This window comes from Schistocerca nitens, chromosome 10, assembly GCF_023898315.1.
Source record: "Schistocerca nitens isolate TAMUIC-IGC-003100 chromosome 10, iqSchNite1.1, whole genome shotgun sequence".
Taxonomy (NCBI): Eukaryota; Metazoa; Arthropoda; class Insecta; order Orthoptera; family Acrididae; genus Schistocerca; species Schistocerca nitens.
Genome location: NC_064623.1, coordinates 216,115,337 through 216,135,951, shown reverse-complemented (window position 1 = coordinate 216,135,951; position 20,615 = coordinate 216,115,337). Strand labels below are relative to the sequence as shown.

At 38.9% G+C, this 20,615-nt stretch overlaps 2 protein-coding genes across 2 annotated transcripts in view; one reads left to right on the top strand and one right to left on the bottom strand.

Annotated features, from left to right (window-relative positions):
- LOC126210008 (uncharacterized) overlaps positions 1 to 9,873 on the top strand; it is an 80,778-nt gene extending 70,905 nt beyond the window's left edge. The window contains exon 2 of the mRNA XM_049939114.1: positions 8,688 to 9,873. Within this exon, the coding sequence (XP_049795071.1) occupies positions 8,688 to 9,873 (1,186 nt within the window). The remainder of the gene's footprint in view (positions 1 to 8,687) is intronic.
- Positions 1 to 20,615, bottom strand: part of LOC126210582 (replication protein A 70 kDa DNA-binding subunit-like) — a 339,516-nt gene that overhangs the window by 28,678 nt on the left and 290,223 nt on the right. The window lies entirely within an intron of this gene.

Sequence of the window (20,615 nt, the reverse complement as noted above, 5' to 3'; positions counted from 1 at the left end):
CTTTGCAATTCACAAAGAGAGAGAGAGAGAGAGAGAGAGAGAGAGAGAGAGAGAGATGTGGTATCTTAGGACAACAATATTAATGAGTCACTGAAATCGGCTAACTCATCCAAATACCTGGCTGTAGCACTTTGTGGGCATATGAAATGGAATGATCACATAGGTTCATTTGTGGTTAAAGCACATGGTACACTTCGATTTATTGGTTGAATACTGGTGAAGTGCAATCAGTCTACAAATGAGATTGCTTACAAATCACTCGTGCAAACCAGTTCTAGAATATTGCTCAAGTGTGTGGGACTCGTACCAGACAGGACCAATACAGGATATCGAATGTATACAGAGACGGGCAGCACAAATGGTCACAGGTTTGTTTGCCCCATGGGAGAGAGTCACACAGATGCTAAAGAAGGCTCTTGTTGATGGGCATAAACTAACAAGAGTAAGTCTACTAACAAAATTTCAAGAACAAGCTTCAAATGATGACTGTACGAGTATGCTACTATCCCCTGCTCACACAGGGACTGTGAGAATAAGATTAGAATAATTCCTGCACACATAGAGGTATTCAGTCATTCTTCCCACACTCCATACGTGAATGGAAAGGGAAGAAATGCAGATGTAGATGTGTACGTACATCACGCGTTATGGACATGGTACTGAGTACAATCAATCTGTCTCCAGGTTAAGTGCTACAAGGTGCCACCAGGAGCACCATCACTGTTCACACAGGTAGTGTGCACAGCAGTAACGGTGGTGCTACTATCGAGGCAACTAACTTGCATCCACAGGTCACAAGTTCATCGAGACACGTGCGTGCCCCTCCCCCTCCTTTCCTTCCGGATATTCCTCCTCCTGCTGTTTACTTAACTCACGGCTCAACCTCCAGGAAGCAGCACTCTGCTCAGCTCCAGGCAGAGAGCCAGCCGTGTCCCGCTGTCCACCTGCCAGAGCTTCCTGCCGAGTCTGCACCACACCGGGACCGTCACTCCACCCACTACCGGGGACGGTACTCCACCGACGACCGGACTTGCTACAGTGGACTTCGGTAGCAAAACGTGCTAAGTGTGATCGTGACCAGTGTCACTACAGACTCAGATTCTGTTACTTCGGTCCGATTGAAGATGATCATCTCGGGCCAGCCGTTGTGGCCGAGCGGTTCTAGGCGCTCAGTCCGGAACCACGTGACCGCTACGGTTGCAAGTTCGAATCCTGCCTCGGGCATGGATGTGTGTGATGTCCTTAGGTTAGTTAGGTTTAAGTAGTTTGAAGTTATAGGGGACTGATGACCTCAGAAGTTAAGTTCCATAGTGCTCAGAGCCATTGGAAACATTTTTTGATCATCTCGGTTGTTACTCTGTTTTGTATGGAACTTGACTGTCTCTTGATGATGCTGTAGCAGAAGTGTTCTTAAAGACTACCACTCGATCATCAATCATGTGTGTGCAGTCCACAAAAAAATTACAAAACACTGTCCCGCAATTTATGGGAATTACCCCTGCATAACCCGGTGACACGAAACTCTGGAAACCTACACAGAACTGCTGCTGTACTGCAATCCAAATGTGGACTAACGTCCTACTAAATAGGTCATCAATGTTTTGGTTCATCATTGTACAGGATGACAATTACTGAACCATACGGAAAAAACAGAGATTACCGTATATACTCGAATAATCCACACATGGCCGGCCGGAGTGGCCGAACGGTTCTAGGCGCTACAGTCCGGAACCGCGCAATCGCAATGGTCGCAGGTTCGAATCCTGCCTCGGGTGTGGATGTATGTGATGTCCTTAGGTTAGTTAGGTTTAATTAGTTCTGAGTTCTAGGGGACTGATGACCTCAGATGTTAAGTCCCATAGTGCTCAGAACCAACCAATCCACACGTTTTTTCCTGAATTTAAGGACAAAAACCTGGGGTGTGCGGATTATTCAAAACAAGGCTGGTACTGCTCTGCCTCCAACAATAGATCCCATTATACTGTCGCATTGTTGTGGCCTCAGACCTGTGATGTGTCAGTAGCATGTTACAAGTGAAGTATTAACATCTTCAAACTTGTTAATTATGGCTACAAGTTCTCATTATCGCTCATACACTGTTAAAGAAAGACTGAAAATTATTGAAAATGCTGAGAACATTGGAAACCGTGCAGCAGGAAGAAAGTACGACATGAGCGCGAGTTGTATTTGCAACTTGCAAGAAACAAAACGCGGCTTCGAGAAACTAACAGTAATCACCTGGCATTTCGGGGCCAAAAAGTGAAGCATCCAGACCTCGAAAAAAGTCTCTGCAATTATTTACAAGGTGTACAACTTTGCTTCCACCATTTCCCGATAGGTGGCGACAATGGTAAGTAGCAGTCGAAAGAAACAGATCACAGACATCAGGCAGTTAGCTTGGACCTCGGTCAATGTAACCTCGATTTGTGTCTGCATCATTAAGTTGTTTTTGATTGAAAATTTCAGTTTACAAGCCTAATTCACGTCATTTGCAGGAGGGTGTTACTGTTTTGTTTCAATATGAAGAAAACATTGGCCGAGTCTCATTGAATGCTGTCGAGTACGTATGGTAAGGACGCTATTAGTGAAAGAACATGTTGTAAGTGGTTTCAACGCTTCAAGAACTGTAATTTTAATGTCGTAGGCCAGCATAGTGGTGGAAGAGAGAATGTTTTCGAAGATGCAGAATTGGAGACATTGCTGAGTGAAGACTCGCGTCAAACTAGAGAAGAATTGGCACGATTAGTGGGAGTGACACAGTAAGCCATTTCAAAACATCTCAAGGCTATGGGCACGATTCAGAAAGAACGAACTTGGGTCCCATGTGAGCTGAAACCAAGAGATGTTGAACGGCGTTTGTGTGTTTGTAAACAGTTGCTTCAGAGGCAAAAATGGAAGGGATTTCTGCATCTCATTGTGACCGGGGGCGAAAAATGGGTTCATTACAACCATAAACACAAAAAATCATGAGGATATCCCGGCGGTGCTTCCACGTCGACGGCTAAACCGAATATTCACGGCTCCAAGATCATGCTCTGCATTTGGTGAGACGACCTTGGCGTTGTGTACTAAGAAGTGTGAAAACCAAGTGAAATAATCACAGGTGCTTGTTATCGAACACAGTTAATGCATTTGAGCAGAGCATTAAAAAGACAAACGGCCACAATACAGCGAGAGGCACGATAAAGTGATTTTGCAGCACGACAACGCTCGACCCCACGTTGCAAAAGAGATCAAAACGTACTTGGAAAAGTTAAAATGGGAAGTCCTACCCCACCCGCCATATTCTCCAGACATTGCTCCCTCTGACTATCACCTGTTTAGATCAGTGGCGCATGGCCTGGCTGACCAACACTTCCGATCTCATGAAGAAGTCACAAATTGGATTGATTCGTGGATCACTTCAAAAGATGAACAGTTTTTTCAACGCAGGATTCATGCACTGCCCGAAAGATGGGAGAAAGTAGTGGCCAGTGATGTAAAATACTTTGAGTGATACATGTGCAACCAATTTGTTTCATTAAAGCCTCCAATGTTGGGGAAAAAGTGGCGGAAGCAAAGTTGTACTCCTTGTAGATGAGAAGTGACAACACGGATGCGCAGTGACGAGCGAAATGTGCCAACTTAAAGCATTGGCTTTAGCCAAAAATTAGGCCGGGGCTGGCTATCTAGATTTTTCAACTGAAATGGATTAGGGTTCCGGAGGAAAACAACCATCGCTCAATGGCTTCCAGACAATTACAAGGAAGAAGTAGTGCATTTGCACTGTTACATGGTTAGTCTGCAACGCAAACAGTCCTATATTTTGTGATGCCATAGGTTTTTCTTTCGTGGGTTTTTCTTTGATTTCAGTTGCTTTCAGAACATCTTACCTGTAAGCTAAATTATTTGTTATACCTTCTGCAAATTTGTTGATTACCGTCTGGTTCAAGAAATAAATTTGGAATAAATTTTGAAAATTTAAATAATAATTAAGTTTTTTACAGGAAATTATATATTATCACAAATTGGTAAGGCAGATCAAATGCCAGTCTATTTGCTCAACAATACTGTGAACAGGGGAAGAGAATCTAGCATCATGATACTAACTGGTGGCAGTGCGAAGCAAAGGTGTACAGCGATGTTGTGTGTAACTTTCAATTGATGAAAGCTACCACCTTATGTGATATTTAAAGGAAAAACGATTCTGAAAATATCTGCGAAAGGCATATTAGTCAGAGCGAATCCGAAAGGGTGGATGGACAATGACCTCGTGATTGACTGGATGACACGTGTTTGGCAATGTCGTCATGGTGCATTACTAAATTTATGTAACATGTTGGTCCTGTGCACCTTTGAGGAACGTATAACTAATGAAGTGCGAGACAAATTACAAAAAGGGAAATCTGACTTGGTCATTATCCCCAGAGGTCTAACATCCATCCTACAACCACCAGATGTGTGTGTATAAACTGGCCATTCAAAGCTGCACTTAAACAGTAGTATACACAATGGAGGGCTGATGAAAACCCAAGTTCACACCGAGTGGAAAAATCAAATGGCTGGATTTGTCTCAGATTTGTGAACAGATGAAAAATACATGGGACTCAATTCTGCAACCACTAGTGGAAATATCATTCAAAAAATGTGGTATCACAAATTCACTGGATGGAACAGATAATGACGCTCTACGGAAAGATGGTGACGAAAACAATTGTTCTCCCGCTAGTGGTGACAATGAAAGTAATGATAATAGAGAGGTAATGGAGCATATGTATTGACTAAAATATTTTATTGCTCATATTAACATTAAATTTGTTAACACGGTAATTTGCCTAGAGTCCTGGCTGGTGGGGATAATGTTCCCCAGCTGGCTGCCCAGCTAATGCGCCGGCTGCACACCATTGAATTGGTTGCATTTTAATGATTTAACAACCTGTACAACAGCATGTGAAGATTATGACGCATTTCTTCAAACCAATTGATATTATAAGTAATTTTGAATTCATCATTACATTAGATCAATTTTTTTGTACATAAAACAAATTAACGCAAATTTTTTTTTTCTACCTTCCTCAAAATTAGGGTGCACGAATTATTCGAGGGTGTGGATTATTTGAGTGTATACAGTAATTACAAACTGCAGTGTGCACACACTTTATTCAACACGTAAATATCACTACAGATATTCGGATTTAGGTTATGACCTGTTCGATATGCCTGCCATCATTGGCGACGATGTGGTGCAGACGAGTAGCAAACTTCTGCATGATCCGCTGAAGTTTCGATGCATTGATGACCTCCTGAATGGCTGTTTTCAGCTCAGCAATGGTTTTCGGGTTATTGCTGTACACCTTGTCTTTAATATAGCACCACAAGAAGGAGTCACCTGTGTTCAGATCCGGAGAATATGGCAGCCAATCAAGGCCCATACCAGAGGCCTCTGGGTACCCCAGAGCCAGAATGCAGTCCCCAGAAGTGCTCCTTCAGGACATAAATACTCTCCTGATGTGATGTGGTCGAGCTCTGTCTTGCATGAACCACAGCTTGTCGAAATCAGGGTAACTTTGAATAATGGGGATGAAATCATCTTCCGAAACCTTCGCGTACTGTTTGGTAGTCACCGTGCCATCAAGGAATATTGCACCAATTATTTCATGACTGGACAATGCACACCACATAGTCACCCCTCGATCATGAAATTCGGATTCTCAGTCCCCAAATGTGCCAATTTTGCTTACTGTAGAACCAATCCAAATGAAAGTGGGCTTCGTCACTAAACCAAACCAAGCATGCGCATATAAATTCCCATCGTGCCCTGCGGCCAAGGGTGCAGTTTGAACGTTCTAATGCAAACCGTTCAGAAGTTATGATGATCGTATTTCATATAGTTCGATAATTGTGACCCTGTATTTGCTTATGCTGACAATGCTATGGAAATGTTACTTCACTGTTTATAGGCTCTGCTTTTATTCTGATGATGACTGGCTGGAACCAGTTACTGCATTGTGAAATTATTTTGTGACTGATGTCATACGAAAATAAAAAGAGAGAGAACTGAAAAAGGAAAAGTGAATTATTTGTTATGTAACATATATACACTGTACACCAAAGTTTGAGGACTATATCTGTCACTGAGGTACACAGTGCAAATACACTTTTTTGCAGGTGAAAATTCACTTTTTCCCTGGTGAAGATACATTTTTTCCATGATAAGTGACAATTACTTTCCCCCAGAGCTGTAAAACCTATCAGTCCTTTAAATAGTGGAGGTTTTATACTCTGACGTAGAACTCCCCGGCACTTTACGAAATGAAACCCAGCAAAAACAATACGTTTTCTAAAGATATTTGATGCCTGACAATATTTACAGTGCATATTTTTGTATTATGAAAATATAAACACAAATTCAATCAAATACATTTGATAACTTCAGAAGCATTGAAATATAGACTGTAATGTGCTTTTGTCAGCCGATTATAGATCATATCACACGATCTCACCAGCCAATGACAGCAGGTATTCAGAGAGAGAGAGAGGACATATGATGTAATCAGCCAATAGCAACATCACTGTTAAGTAGCATGAACACACAAATAAGAGAATGGTTTAAATTAATATGCATACATATAGCTACAAGATATCTTAAAAAGCATGAGTCCCCAACATTGATGCCGAGAGATAAGCCAGGAAAGTAGGCGCATAGTAATTAAGAAAATGCAGAGATCCTTGCAGAGACTTTCAACAAACTTTTAAATTGTGATGACCCATTGGAAACATTTCAAGTAGACACTGAAGCACCTATTTTAACCACTCCACACCTAATTGATCCTCCAACTATCAATGAGGTAGAGGGTGCAATTCAGGAACTAAAAAATTACAAGGCATGTCGTGAAGACCATGTATTTGCAGAAATCTGAAAAAACGCTGGAAAACCTGCAGTAATAAATCTCCACCAACATCTAATTGAAATTTGGATCACAGAGAAAATTCCAGAGCACTGGACCTCAGGAATAATCCATCCATTGTTTAAAAAATGAGATAGAACTGACCCAGATAATTACAGAGGAATAGCCCTTCTGGACTGCACATACAAAATTTTATCCCGTATAATTTACAATAGGATCAAAAGCATTTTGGAACCACAACTTGGAGAATACCAAGGAGGGTTTCGACCATACAGAAGCCACTCAGACCAAATTCTTAGGCTGAAACTAATAATGGATTATTTCAAGCATAGAAAAAAAGTTATTCATCTCATTCATAGATTTAACAAAAGCATATGACTGTGTTCATAGCCCCATGCTTCTAAAAATCCTTAGATCATAAGGGCTCCATCCCAAACTGGTACGACTCATTCAGCTAACTTCAACTACCACAAATTCAAAGATCAAGTTTAGAGGAGGAAAGCCAAATGTTTTCACAATAAAAATGGGACACAGACAAGGCGATGGCTTGTCCCCATTGCTTTTCAATGTTGCCCTTAATTACATCATGACAATCTGGGAAAAAGAAAATCCAACTAAAATCAAATTTCGAGGAAAACCAAAAATATGAGCAAATGGCCTTCGGTTTGCTTACGATTTAGCTCTCTTAGCCCTTGACATGAAAGAAGTTCATGCTCAGATCACAAGTCTCCATAAAATTGCTTCAAAAACACGGTTACAAATATGCACATGAACCTCTTTGAATAGATAAAATCTTCATAAATAATCAAGAATTAACATAGTTCTACAATTTAAATATCTTGGAGAAATTATTTTGCACAACTTGGGTGAGAAAGCAATGTGGAGAAAAAGAACCAATAAAATGAAAAAAAAGCACTATTCTAACCTGGTCAACACATAATAAGAAATGCCTGTCAATAGATACTAAGATCCAACACCACAAAACTGTAACTCTCTTGGAAGCAATTTATGCTCGTGGAACTCTGTTCAAAATTAAGAATGAAAGAAGAACCGATCAACTCCTCAAGACTGGACGAAGAATTATCAGAACATGCATCAATAAAAAATACCAGATTGATGGAGTCTGGAGAATCCTCCCTAATGAAACTGTGTATCATGAGATTGACCCAATCACCAGCACAATAAGAGAAGAATCTCATATTGACCCAATCACCTGCACAATAAGAGAAGAATCTCATATTGACCCAATCACCAGCACAATAAGAGAAGAATCTCATATTGACCCAATCACCAGCACAATAAGAGAAGAATCTCATATTGACCCAATCACCTGCACAATAAGAGAAGAATCTCATATTGACCCAATCACCAGCACAATAAGAGAACAATCTCATATTGACCCAATCACCTGCACAATAAGAGAACAATCTCATATTGACCCAATCACCTGCACAATAAGAGAAGAATCTCATATTGACCCAATCACCTGCACAATAAGAGAAGAATCTCATATTGACCCAATCACCAGCACAATAAGAGAACAATCTCATATTGACCCAATCACCTGCACAATAAGAGAACAATCTCATATTGACCCAATCACCTGCACAATAAGAGAAGAATATCATATTGACCCAATCACCAGCACAATAAGAGATGAATCTCATATTGACCCAATCACCTGCACAATAAAAGAAGAATCTCATATTGACCCAATCACCAGCACAATAAGAGAAGAATCTCATATTGACCCAATCACCTGCACAATAAGAGAAGAATCTCATATTGACCCATCACCAGCACAATAAGAGAAGAATCTCATATTGACCCAATCACCAGCACAATAAGAGAAGAATCTCATATTGACCCAATCACCAGCACAATAAGAGAACAATCTCATATTGACCCAATCACCTGCACAATAAGAGAAGAATCTCATATTCACCCAATCACCTGCACAATAAGAGAAGAATCTCATATTAACCCAATCACCTGCACAATAAGAGAACAATCTCATATTGACCCAATCACCTGCACAATAAGAGAAGAATCTCATATTGACCCAATCACCTGCACAATAAGAGAAGAATCTCATATTGACCCAATCACCAGCACAATAAGAGAACAATCTCATATTGACCCAATCACCTGCACAATAAGAGAACAATCTCATATTGACCCAATCACCTGCACAATAAGAGAAGAATCTCATATTGACCCAATCACCTGCACAATAAGAGAAGAATCTCATATTGACCCAATCACCAGCACAATAAGAGAACAATCTCATATTGACCCAATCACCTGCACAATAAGAGAAGAATCTCATATTGACCCAATCACCTGCACAATAAGAGAAGAATATCATATTGACCCAATCACCAGCACAATAAGAGATGAATCTCATATTGACCCAATCACCTGCACAATAAAAGAAGAATCTCATATTGACCCAATCACCAGCACAATAAGAGAAGAATCTCATATTGACCCAATCACCTGCACAATAAGAGAAGAATCTCATATTGACCCAATCACCAGCACAATAAGAGAAGAATCTCATATTGACCCAATCACCTGCACAATAAGAGAAGAATCTCATATTGACCCAATCACCAGCACAATAAGAGAAGTATCTCATATTGACCCAATCACCTGCACAATAAGAGAAGAATCTCATATTGACCCAATCACCTGCACAATAAGAGAAGAATCTCATATTGACCCAATCACCAGCACAATAAGAGAAGAATCTCATATTGACCCAATCACCTGCACAATAAGAGAAGAATCTCATATTGACCCAATCACCAGCACAATAAGAGAAGAATCTCATATTGACCCAATCACCTGCACAATAAGAGAAGAATCTCATATTGACCCAATCACCTGCACAATAAGAGAAGAATCTCATATTGACCCAATCACCAGCACAATAAGTGAAGAATCTCATATTGACCCAATCACCTGCACAATAAGAGAATAATCTCATATTGACCCAATCACCTGCACAATAAGAGAACAATCTCATATTGACCCAATCACCTGCACAATAAGAGAAGAATCTCGTATTTCTTTCATGTCTTACGAATGCCTGACAACAGGATTTTAAAACAACTAGTGATGAGAAGTCTCGGAAAGAAGACAGGAGGACAGTGGGTCAATGAAATTCAGCAAGATCTTGAAGCAGTTGGACTCAGAATTACTGATGCAGAGAACAAAAACAAAATTAATGCTCTCCTTATGAATCATAAATCAAATTAATAATAATAATAATAATAATAATAATGACAACAATAACTACAAGAAAAGCTAAGCTTTCACATATAACATTTACCATAAAAAAGTTTTTGGCATTTTTGGATGGTGTGGTTAGACAGGATCCTAAGAGAACATATTGAATTGCAGCAGCAGAATATTCCTTACGTGCACAATTATAAATTTCACTGGCTGAATACATGTTACATCAAGCAGTTACTTTTGCATAAAAAAAGCTAGTTATGTGTGAAATTACTCAAGAACTCACTTCGCACTTTTTTTGAAGAATGCTTATACCTTCTGCCAATGTTTTTGCATAATTTGTAATCTATGAAAAAATTAAAAGAAATATGATTAACAAACATTCAAACCTGGTCTTTTCTGGTATGTGTTACCCTTAAGATATACCAAACACAAATGTGCCAATAAAATTTTAAGTAATGGCATAAATAGTGGTTTTCAGGCCCAAAATTTTTCTAAATGCCTAGTCCTCAGCATTAAGTTTTTGAATAAGAGTCAAATGCTCAGTGGTTTAAGAAATCCATCACACATTCTCACACGTAACAAAAATCATCTTTCGTAAAAGGAAATTTACTTTGAAAGTGACGCTTCTGAAACCACCATTCACAGTATTTTCTCACCACCTATCAGAAATGTAAACAGCTGTGACGTCATGCTCATCAAAGTATTACACAGTCTTCCACATATTTTGCTGTCGTTAGATGCTTGTGTGTGCACTCTGTTTTGTTGTTGTAAACGATGGATTTTCTTTGCAACTGAAGTTTTATTTCAGTGTTATTCTTTTGTTTTTGTTTTATGGCTGCAGTTTAATTCTGCAGTAGTATCCATGAACCATGGACCTTGCCGTTGGTGGGGAGGATTGCGTGCCTCAGCGATACAGATGGCCGTACCGTGGGTGCAACCACAACGGAGGGGTATCTGTTGAGAGGCCAGACAAACGTGTGGTTCCTGAAGAGGGGCAGCAGCCTTTTCAGTAGTTGCAGGGGCAACAGTCTGGATGATTGACAGATCTGGCCTTGTAACACTAACTAAAATGGCCTTGCTGTGCTGGTACTGCAAAAGGATGAAAGCAAGGGGAAACTACAGCCGTAATTTCTCGCGAGGGCATGCAGCTTTCCTGTATGGTTAAATGATGATGGTGTCCTCTTGCGTAAAATATTCTGGATGTAAAATAGTCCCCTATTCGAATCTCCGGGTGGGGACTACTCAAGACGACATTGTTATTACGAGAAAGAAAACTGGCATTCTACAGATCGCAGTGTGGAATGTCGGATCCCTTAATCAGGCAGGTAGGTTAGAAAATTTAAAAAGGGAAATGGATAGGTTAAAATTAGATATAGTGGGAATTCGTGAAGTTCGGTGGCAGGAGGAACAAGACTTTTGGTCAGGTGAATACAGGGTATAAATACAAAATCAAATAAGGGTAATGCAGAAGTAGGTTTAATAATGAATAAACAAATAGGAGTGCGGGTAAGCTACTACAAACAGCATAGTGAACGCATTATTGTGGCCAAGATAGACACAAAGCCCACGCCTACTACAGTAGTACAAGTTTATATGCCAACTAGCTCTGCAGATGATGAAGAAATTGATGAAATGTATGACGAGATAAAAGAAATTATTCAGGTAGTGAAGGGAAGACGAAAATTTAATACGCATGGGTGGCTGTATCTTGAGAGTAGGAAAAGGGAGAGAAGGAAACATAGTAGGTGAATATGGATTGGGGCTAAGAAATGAAAGAGGAAGCCGCCTGGTAGAGTTTTGCACAGAGCATAACTTAATCATAGCTTACACTTGGTTCAAGAATCATGAAAGAAGGTTGTATACATGGAAGAATCCTGGAGATACTGGAAGGTATCAGATAGATTATATAATGGTAAGACAGAGATTTAGGAACCAGGTTTTTAATCGTAAGACATTTCCAGGGGCAGATGTGGACTCTGACCACTATTTATTAGTTACGAACTGTAGATTAAAACTGAAGAAACTGCAAAAAGGTGGGAATTTAAGGAGATGGGACATGGATAAACTGAAAGAACCAGTGGTTGTACAAAGTTCCAGCTAGAGCATAAGGGAACAATTGACATGAATGGGGGAAAGAAATACAGTAGAAGAGGAATGTGTAGCTCTGCATGATGAAGTAGTGAAGGCAGCAGAGGATCAAGTAGGTAAAAAGACGAGGGCTAGTAGAAATCCTTGGGTAACAGAAGAAATATTGAATTTAATTGATGAAAGGAAAAAATATAAAAATGCAGTAAATGAAGCAGGCAAAAAGGAATACAAACGTCTCAAAAATGAGATCGACATGAAGTGCAAAATGGCTAAGCAGCGATTGCTAGAGGACAAATGTAAGGATGAAGAGGCTTATCTCACCAGGGGTAAGATAGATACTGCCTACAGGAAAATTAAAGAGACCTTTGGAGGAAAGAGAACCACTTGTATGAATATCAAGACCTTGGATGGAAACCCAGTTCTAAGCAAAGAAGGGAAAGCAGAAAGATGGAAGGAGTATATAGAGGGTCTATACAAGGGTGATGTACTTGAGGACAATATTATGGAAATGGAAGTGGATGTAGATGAAGATGAAATGGGAGATAAGATACTGCTTGAAGAGTTTCACAGTGCACTGAAATACCTGGGTCAAAAGAAGGCCCTGGGAGTAGACAACATTCCATTAGAACTACTGACGGCCTTGGGAGAGACAGTCCTGACAAAACTCTACCATTTGGTGATCAAGATGTATGAGACAGGCAAAACACCCTCAGACTTCAAAAAGAATATAATAATTCCAATCTCAAGGAAAGCAGGTGTTGACAGATATGAAAATTACCGAACTACCAGTTTAATAAGTCACAGCTGCAAAATACTAACATGACTTATTTACAGATGAATGGAAAAACTGGTAGAAGCCAACCTCGGGGAAGATCAGTTTGGATTCCGTAGAAATATTGGAACATGTGAGGCAATACTGACCTTATGACGTATCATAAAAAAAAGATTAAGGAAAGGCAAACCTATGTTTCTAGCATTTGTAGACTAAGAGAAAGCTTTTTGACAATGTTGACTGGAATACTCTCTTTCAAATTCTGAAGGTGGCAGGGGTAAAATACAGGGAGCGAAACACTATTTACAATTTGTACAGAAACCAGATGGCAGTTCTAAGAGTCGAGGGGCATGAAAGGGAAGCAGTGGTTGGGAATGGAGTGGAACAAGTTTGTAGCCTCTCCCCGATGTTATTCAATCTGTATATTGGACAGTGTCTTGAAAGGAGGATATAAGATAAACATCAACAAAAGCAAAACGAGGATAATGGAATGTAATTGAATTAAGTCGGGTGATGCTGAGGGAATTAGATTAGGAAATGAGACACTTAAAGTAGTAAATGAGTTTTGCTATTTGGGGAGCAAAATAACTGATGATGGTCGAGTAGAGAAGATATAAAATGTAGACTGGCAATGGCAAGGAAAGCATTTCTGAATAAGAGAAATTTGTTAACATCGAGTATAGATGTAAGTGTCAGGAAGTCGTTTCTGAAAGTATTTGTATGGAGTGTAGCCATGTATGGAAGGGAAACATGGTTTGGACAAGAAGAGAATAGAAGCTTTCGAAATGTGGTGCTAGAGAAGAATGCTGAAGATTAGATGGGTAGGTCACATAACTAATGAGGAGGTATTGAATAGAATTGGGGAGAAGAGGAGTTTGTGGCACAACTTGACTAGAAGAAGGGATCGGTTGGTAGGACATGTTCTGAGGCATCAAGGGATCATAAATTTAGCACTGGAGGGCAGCGTGGAGGGTAAAAATCGTAGAGGGAGACCAAGAGATGAATACACTAAGCAGATTCAGAAGGATGTAGGTTGCAGTAAGTACTGGGAGAAGAAGAAGCTTGCACAGGACAGGGTAGCATGGAGAGCTGCATCAAACCAGTCTCAGGACTGAAGACCACAACAACAACAATCATTTCTTACCAGTAAAAATTACAAAAAGTTAACCAAAACAACAAAAAATTCCCAGAATTCTAAAAAAATTCTTGCATTTTTCCCAAATGAAAAAATTCCTTGATTTCTCCTGGGTTTCCCAGGGCATATACACCCTGAAATACATACTGTCTATTCCTTCAAAACAAACTTGGGACTATATTTTCTCCTTTTTTTCTCTCTGTCTTCTGAAAGGGTACATTTGTCATTTGCACCTGCAAAAACAAGCTGAAAATATGGAAATATCAGAAAAGTTATTCTACACTGAAAACCATCATCCATGCTTTTCAATGGACCTTGAAAACAATGAGTAATGGGAAAACAAGAAGGGTGGGAAATTAATTTTTAAGTATATAATTAATAAAACATCAATAATCCATTTTAAATTTACTGATGCTTAATTTGGAACCACTTGCCTTGCACAAATTTGACATATGAGCAAATTTGTAGTTTTTTCACCAAAAAATCCAGAAATTTAGTCTGTTATAACCCCTTTTGGTGATTGCCTTCACTGCCAAATTTGCATCTGCAATAGAAGGCACTCTGTTATCATCTGCACTACAACCACTGCCTGCCATGCCACCTTTTTCTTGCATATGAGAACTGACCACATCTGCCACTGACACAATTTCAGTGGTGACAACATTGTCATTGACATGCAGGAAATCATGCAATGGAAATCCAAGTGCAGCTTTTCCCACAATGACCTGAGGAGATTTTCAGCCAGCATCACTAGCCATATTTGACAATTCAGATCCATTTTCATCATATGTTTTGAAAAATCCAGTTTTTCAGAAGCAATCTGAGATGAAGGACTCGACCTCCATGTCTTTGTTACATAATTCAGAGCATCCAGAATCAATATGTTAAAGGAGTCACTGCTCTTTTCAGCTTCTATCAAAGTTAATGTCTTCTGCAACATGGGCATCTTATAACTTCTTTTTAAAATCATGGATAATCCTCAAATTCATGGGCTGTAACTTGCCTTTGTAGTTCAGTGCAAAGGACTAACTGCACATTTCATAACTTTATATTTTTAGGGTGTGCAGGACACCAGTCTACAAACAGGAGAATTTTTCTGCTACCACCTCCATTTTTTATCACGGCTACAGAATGGTTTTCAAATTGTTATGATTTCATGTATACTTTACAATTGACACTGTTATGGCCAATGTTTTCACAATTTTTAAACAATGTGATTTCTCTGATCTGCTAGTGAGAAACATCATCTTTTCAAAGTCATCAGCACTAATGCATAACATTCTGCAGTGTGAACTTTACTATATTTCTCTTCGTGGCCATTTTTGCCCTTAATGGCTCATGTTTTATTCACAAGAATGTCAAAGAATAGACTTACGTCATCTATGTTGAAGATGTCTATTAATTCATAACATTGTGCACCTTCTTTCAACTTATCACTTTACCATTCACCAACTGTTTTTATGTGCACATTATTTCCTTGCCCACATACAACTTTGTATGGCACATTGTACACCTTCTTAAGGGGCTCCGGAACGCCATATACTTGCAATGTTAAAATAACGCTTATAAATTACATCTTTCCTCACAAAGTATTTGAGGTAGGAAGTTGAACTTTTTACAGATTATTTATTGGAATATGGGCTACAACTTAACACAGGGATTTTACAAAATTTTAGTTCAGTTATTAAAGATGATTTTTTTTTCAATTGTAATGAAAATTCACAACATTTTTTTGCAATTTTTTATTTATATAATCAAAAATATACAGTTTTTTTGGAAAAAGGCTGTGTTAAATTATGCAGAAGGTACTGTGTAACATTTACTGAAAGTTTGAAACAAATATGTTTGGAAGATCCTTAGAAAACATGTAATTAGTATGAGAAAATAAAAGTTTTGGGAATCGAGCGACAAAGATTGGATTAACTTTTTAGTGCATTCCAGGTCCATAGGTTGGATTATCTTCATCCTCTGCAAACTCCTCCTCCAGCTTCCTCTTGTTCCTCCTCCTGTTTACTCTTGCTTGTATTTCTAGACTCTTTACAGCCCTGTCTGCAGCCCGAAGGTGTTCCTTGTCTAAAGCAAGCATCGCTCGTACCATGTTAGAACCTATCTTCATTCCCATATTTCTAAATACCTTGCACCTTACAATGTTGCCATCATTGAAAGTCGCAACAGCATCATAGACACCAAAGTGAAGTGTTTCTATTCCAACAAATACAGTCTTGGGGATTCTCGACCATATAACACTATTTACACTTTCATTGGGGTTTTGAGTTTTTCCGTGAATACACTTTTTCAACAGTTCAGGTGCTGCTAAGTCTCTGAAAATAGGTTTTATCACCTCCATTATTGCATGAGGCAGACTATGCATATGAGTGTACACTTCACCAGTTAGCAATCCTTTGTTATATTTACACCAACTGTCTTCTTCTTTGGGACACAAGCTATGTTGGGGATTTTCATCGTCTTTATTGTTTACAGTAATAACACATACCTTTGGCTTTCCAACATTTCTCCTTTTCTTAAAAGCCTTTAGAGGATTTCTAATAACTTTACTTTTACTCATTATTATACTTCAACAAAACAGAGACTCAAGAAACAGAATTAATTATGAATATTTTCGAGATAACGACAGAGTAAATAAACATGAAACAATTGACAATCACACCAGCGATATATATTGAACCATCACAGGTTAGCCACAACACATACTTTATCTCACTAAAATGTACCTGATGAACACGGACGTTAATAATAACACCATTTGACAGCAGTTTAACAGCGCCACAGTGGGTCACGCCCATGTAGAACACATTTCAAAAAAAATTTAAAAATAGTTGTAGTCTTCGGAATTGAATAAATTATATATCTATTAAAAGGTAATAGTCTGCAGATTCAGAAAACGCAAAAAAGTAAAAATTGAACTTTTCATGATTTTGAGCCTTTCCGGAGCCCCTTAAATCTGTTGTTCCACTTGTTAGATGCTGAGGTATCATTGATTCTGAGTATTGAGCACTACCACACCATTCAGTGGGATGTTGGAACCACCGTTTCTAACTCCGCATATTTTGAGTAACTGGGACATTTCTTCCTTGTCACAACTGGAACACTTATTTATACTTTTCAAAATTGAGTTGTTGTTTCTGAAGATGATATTCAATATGGACAAAGGTATCCCAAAACTCTATGCAAATGCCACACGCGTTATGAGATGAACCTCATCTTCCTTGACAAATTTTACTTTTTTCGATAGAAACAGCCCCCCCCCCCCTCTACATTCTCCACCCTGAAATGGTGACACAGATATACTTCACTTAAACACTAACACAACACAACACACTATCAAAATGCCCTACACAGTGTCTGATGGGAGTAGCTGTGTCAATCGAAAACTGACTGGTCAGATTTGAAAGCTTTCTCAGTGAAGCCAACCTACCTATTTTTCATTAACAGATTATGCTGCTTTGTGCCTCTACATACTGTAAATAAAACTACATTATTAGCTACAAATACTGGGAATTACATATCCACACTGTATATGATCATAATCACAAGGTGAAATTAATATGGAAATAATATGGTTACAATGATGTCAGAGTACTAGCACACAGTACTGAAAGCTAAAATTGGTAGGGACTGGAAAAAAGTGACTCAATAGGCACTTACAAAACATCTTCCGAATTCTATTGAAACTTATTCCTGTCACTCACCATGCCGAGAGTCTTCTTGGAGTTAACAGTTAATGGATACCGCTACGTTATCAGTGACAGGGGAAACAGCAATAGCACCACTAATTATTCTGTCTGTAATGAATAATACTGATGCACATTTGGAGAGCAGGAAACACAGGTCATATCATTTGGAATCATTACTTGAAGCCCAACATCAATCCAGCATCATTTTATATGAAATCATCGTCAACATCATTTTTTAAATGTTGATTGTTAGAAAATTATAATAGTGGGTGTAATTTAACACTGTGAACAAGGGAAATTTGATGGGATTAAAATATCTTGGAAACAGCAGAAAAATATTTCTTCTAGGAATGTAAAAGTGATGTTATACCGTATTTATCAAAGAAAAGTTTTTGAAAAAGTTCAGTGGAACTGCAGTGTCCAACGAAATGGAAATTTTCTTATTCCATAAAAGTGTGATTAGTGTTACTCTGCATGAAATGCAATCTTCTTATCTCTAACAAATTTTTCCATCGCACATTAGAAATAATCTAAAGAAATAGTTCACCTGTAAAGATATCCAACTATTTTGGGAGAGAGCACATTTATAACATTGGGAGTACAAAAATAGCTCTTAATGGTGTTCGTGACACAAAATTTGAAGTAGTCTGTATTGTGTAGAATAATCAAAGTAATTTCTCTTTAAGTAGCACACAAAACAAAGAATTTAAGGAGAAGTTTGGCTCTAAAGAGCCTGTAAAGCTGTCAGCAGCCAACTGCTGTAAACATGAGAATGCGTCAACCGTCAGCTGCCTCTTATTGCTGGCAGTTGTGCACAAGTCATCTTGGCAAGCAGAAATACTGGGCAGACTAATAATTTCCTAGCCAAACTTGTGGACTACATATCAAGTTATGAATGTGACCCAAGCTGATGTTGCCGAAATCTAGTTCCCTGAGCTAGAATAACCCTACAGGAATTACAGATACAACAAAATGAAACTACCGCTATGAAAATTAGGAAAGTCTGCAAAAATTGGTACTTATGCAAGATACCCATAGAAATTAATAGTACACAGGTGCATATAATGTTGACTGGAGATGCAGTATGAGACAATGGCTGAAGTAGTGTTGTCACTGCCAAATCTTTTATCAAGATCAAGGGCAATCATATCTGAGCTTATTTTAATTGCATCTGATTATGATGCAAATGCTCCAGAGCACTGAATCCTCCAGAGATGCATGTAATGTGAATGCAGCATTGTGTAACCCTGACAAATTGCTTCTACTCAATGTACCATATGTGAAGATTTAATGTGTATTGAGTATGAGGGCTGTTCAAAAATTATCCGACCTTAATTTTTATTGTTGAAACCAATAATGGTATCGGGACACATGTGCTCTATGTATGTTGGCACACACAGTGTATGAAAAGTACCGTTAGAAAAATTAAGAATGACTGTGCTGTTATTTGATTTTGAAACAGCTGAACAAAACTCAATGTACTCAAACAGTTTTCTCTTACTTATTCTGATCATCACTAAATTGACACACAATATTTTAGTGCCACACCCTACAAAAGAATGGCCCTGAGTAACAATAACCTATATCTTTCATGAATCACTTACCTCACAAAAATCTTCATTACTCGAACTACTGCAATACAGCGAGTGCCAATACTACCAGCTAAATAAAAGATTCTAACTACGGAAGGCACTAATTACTGATAGGCATAGTTAGCAAATGAAAGATTTTGATAGAGAACAAACAATGTAATTACCTTAATAATGCACAAAAGTCATCATAAATCTATCTATCAATTCATGACATCCATCTTTACAAATTTCTTTTTCTGGCGGACACACGTCCAGATCGTTCACTTATAGTAACCTCTCAAAACTCTGGCATCTTTCTCTCCACATCCATGACTGCTGGCTCACCTCCAACTGTGCAATGCTATGTGCTGCTCACATCCAACTGCCCAACACTACAATAGAAAATATTCCAACAATGAGTCCAACCAGCCACAGACTGCACACTGCACCGTCAGAGATTTTCGTTCAGAGCACTACGTGACATTACCAACATAAAAGCCTAACAGCCTACTTACAAGTGTGCATGTCTGATTTGTTTTGCATGACTGCAGAAACAACCAGTTACTGGCTAGCCACTGACAGGAGACCACGTTGAAGTGAAAGTTGTCAGATTTTTTGTTGTGGGTGAGCAAAATTACAGAGAAAGTGGAACAACGTCATTGCACAAAATTTTGTTTTAAGCTTGCTGATTTTCAAGTTGACAATTTGCAAGATTCAACAAGTGGTTGGGGACGAAGCAACAGGTATCACACAGATAATTTTGGAACACTTATTATTTTAGAGTATAATGACTTTTCTGGAGACTAGAAATTGACTCTGTAGGAATCAGCATGGGTTTCGAAAAAGACGGTCATGTGAAACCCAGCTCGCGCTATTCGTCCACGAGACTCAGAGGGCCATAGACACGGGTTCACAGGTAGATGCCGTGTTTCTTGACTTCCGCAAGGCATTCGATACAGTTCCCCACAGTCGTTTAATGAACAAAGTAAGAGCATATGGACTATCAGACCAATTGTGTGATTGGATTGAGGAGTTCCTAGATAACAGAATGCAGCATGTCATTCTCAATGGAGAGAAGTCTTCCGAAGTAAGAGTGATTTCAGGTGTGCCGCAGGGGAGTGTCATAGGACCGTTGCTATTCACAATATACATAAATGACGTGGTGGATGACATTGGAAGTTCACTGAGGCTTTTTGCAGATGATGCTGTGGTGTATCGAGAGGT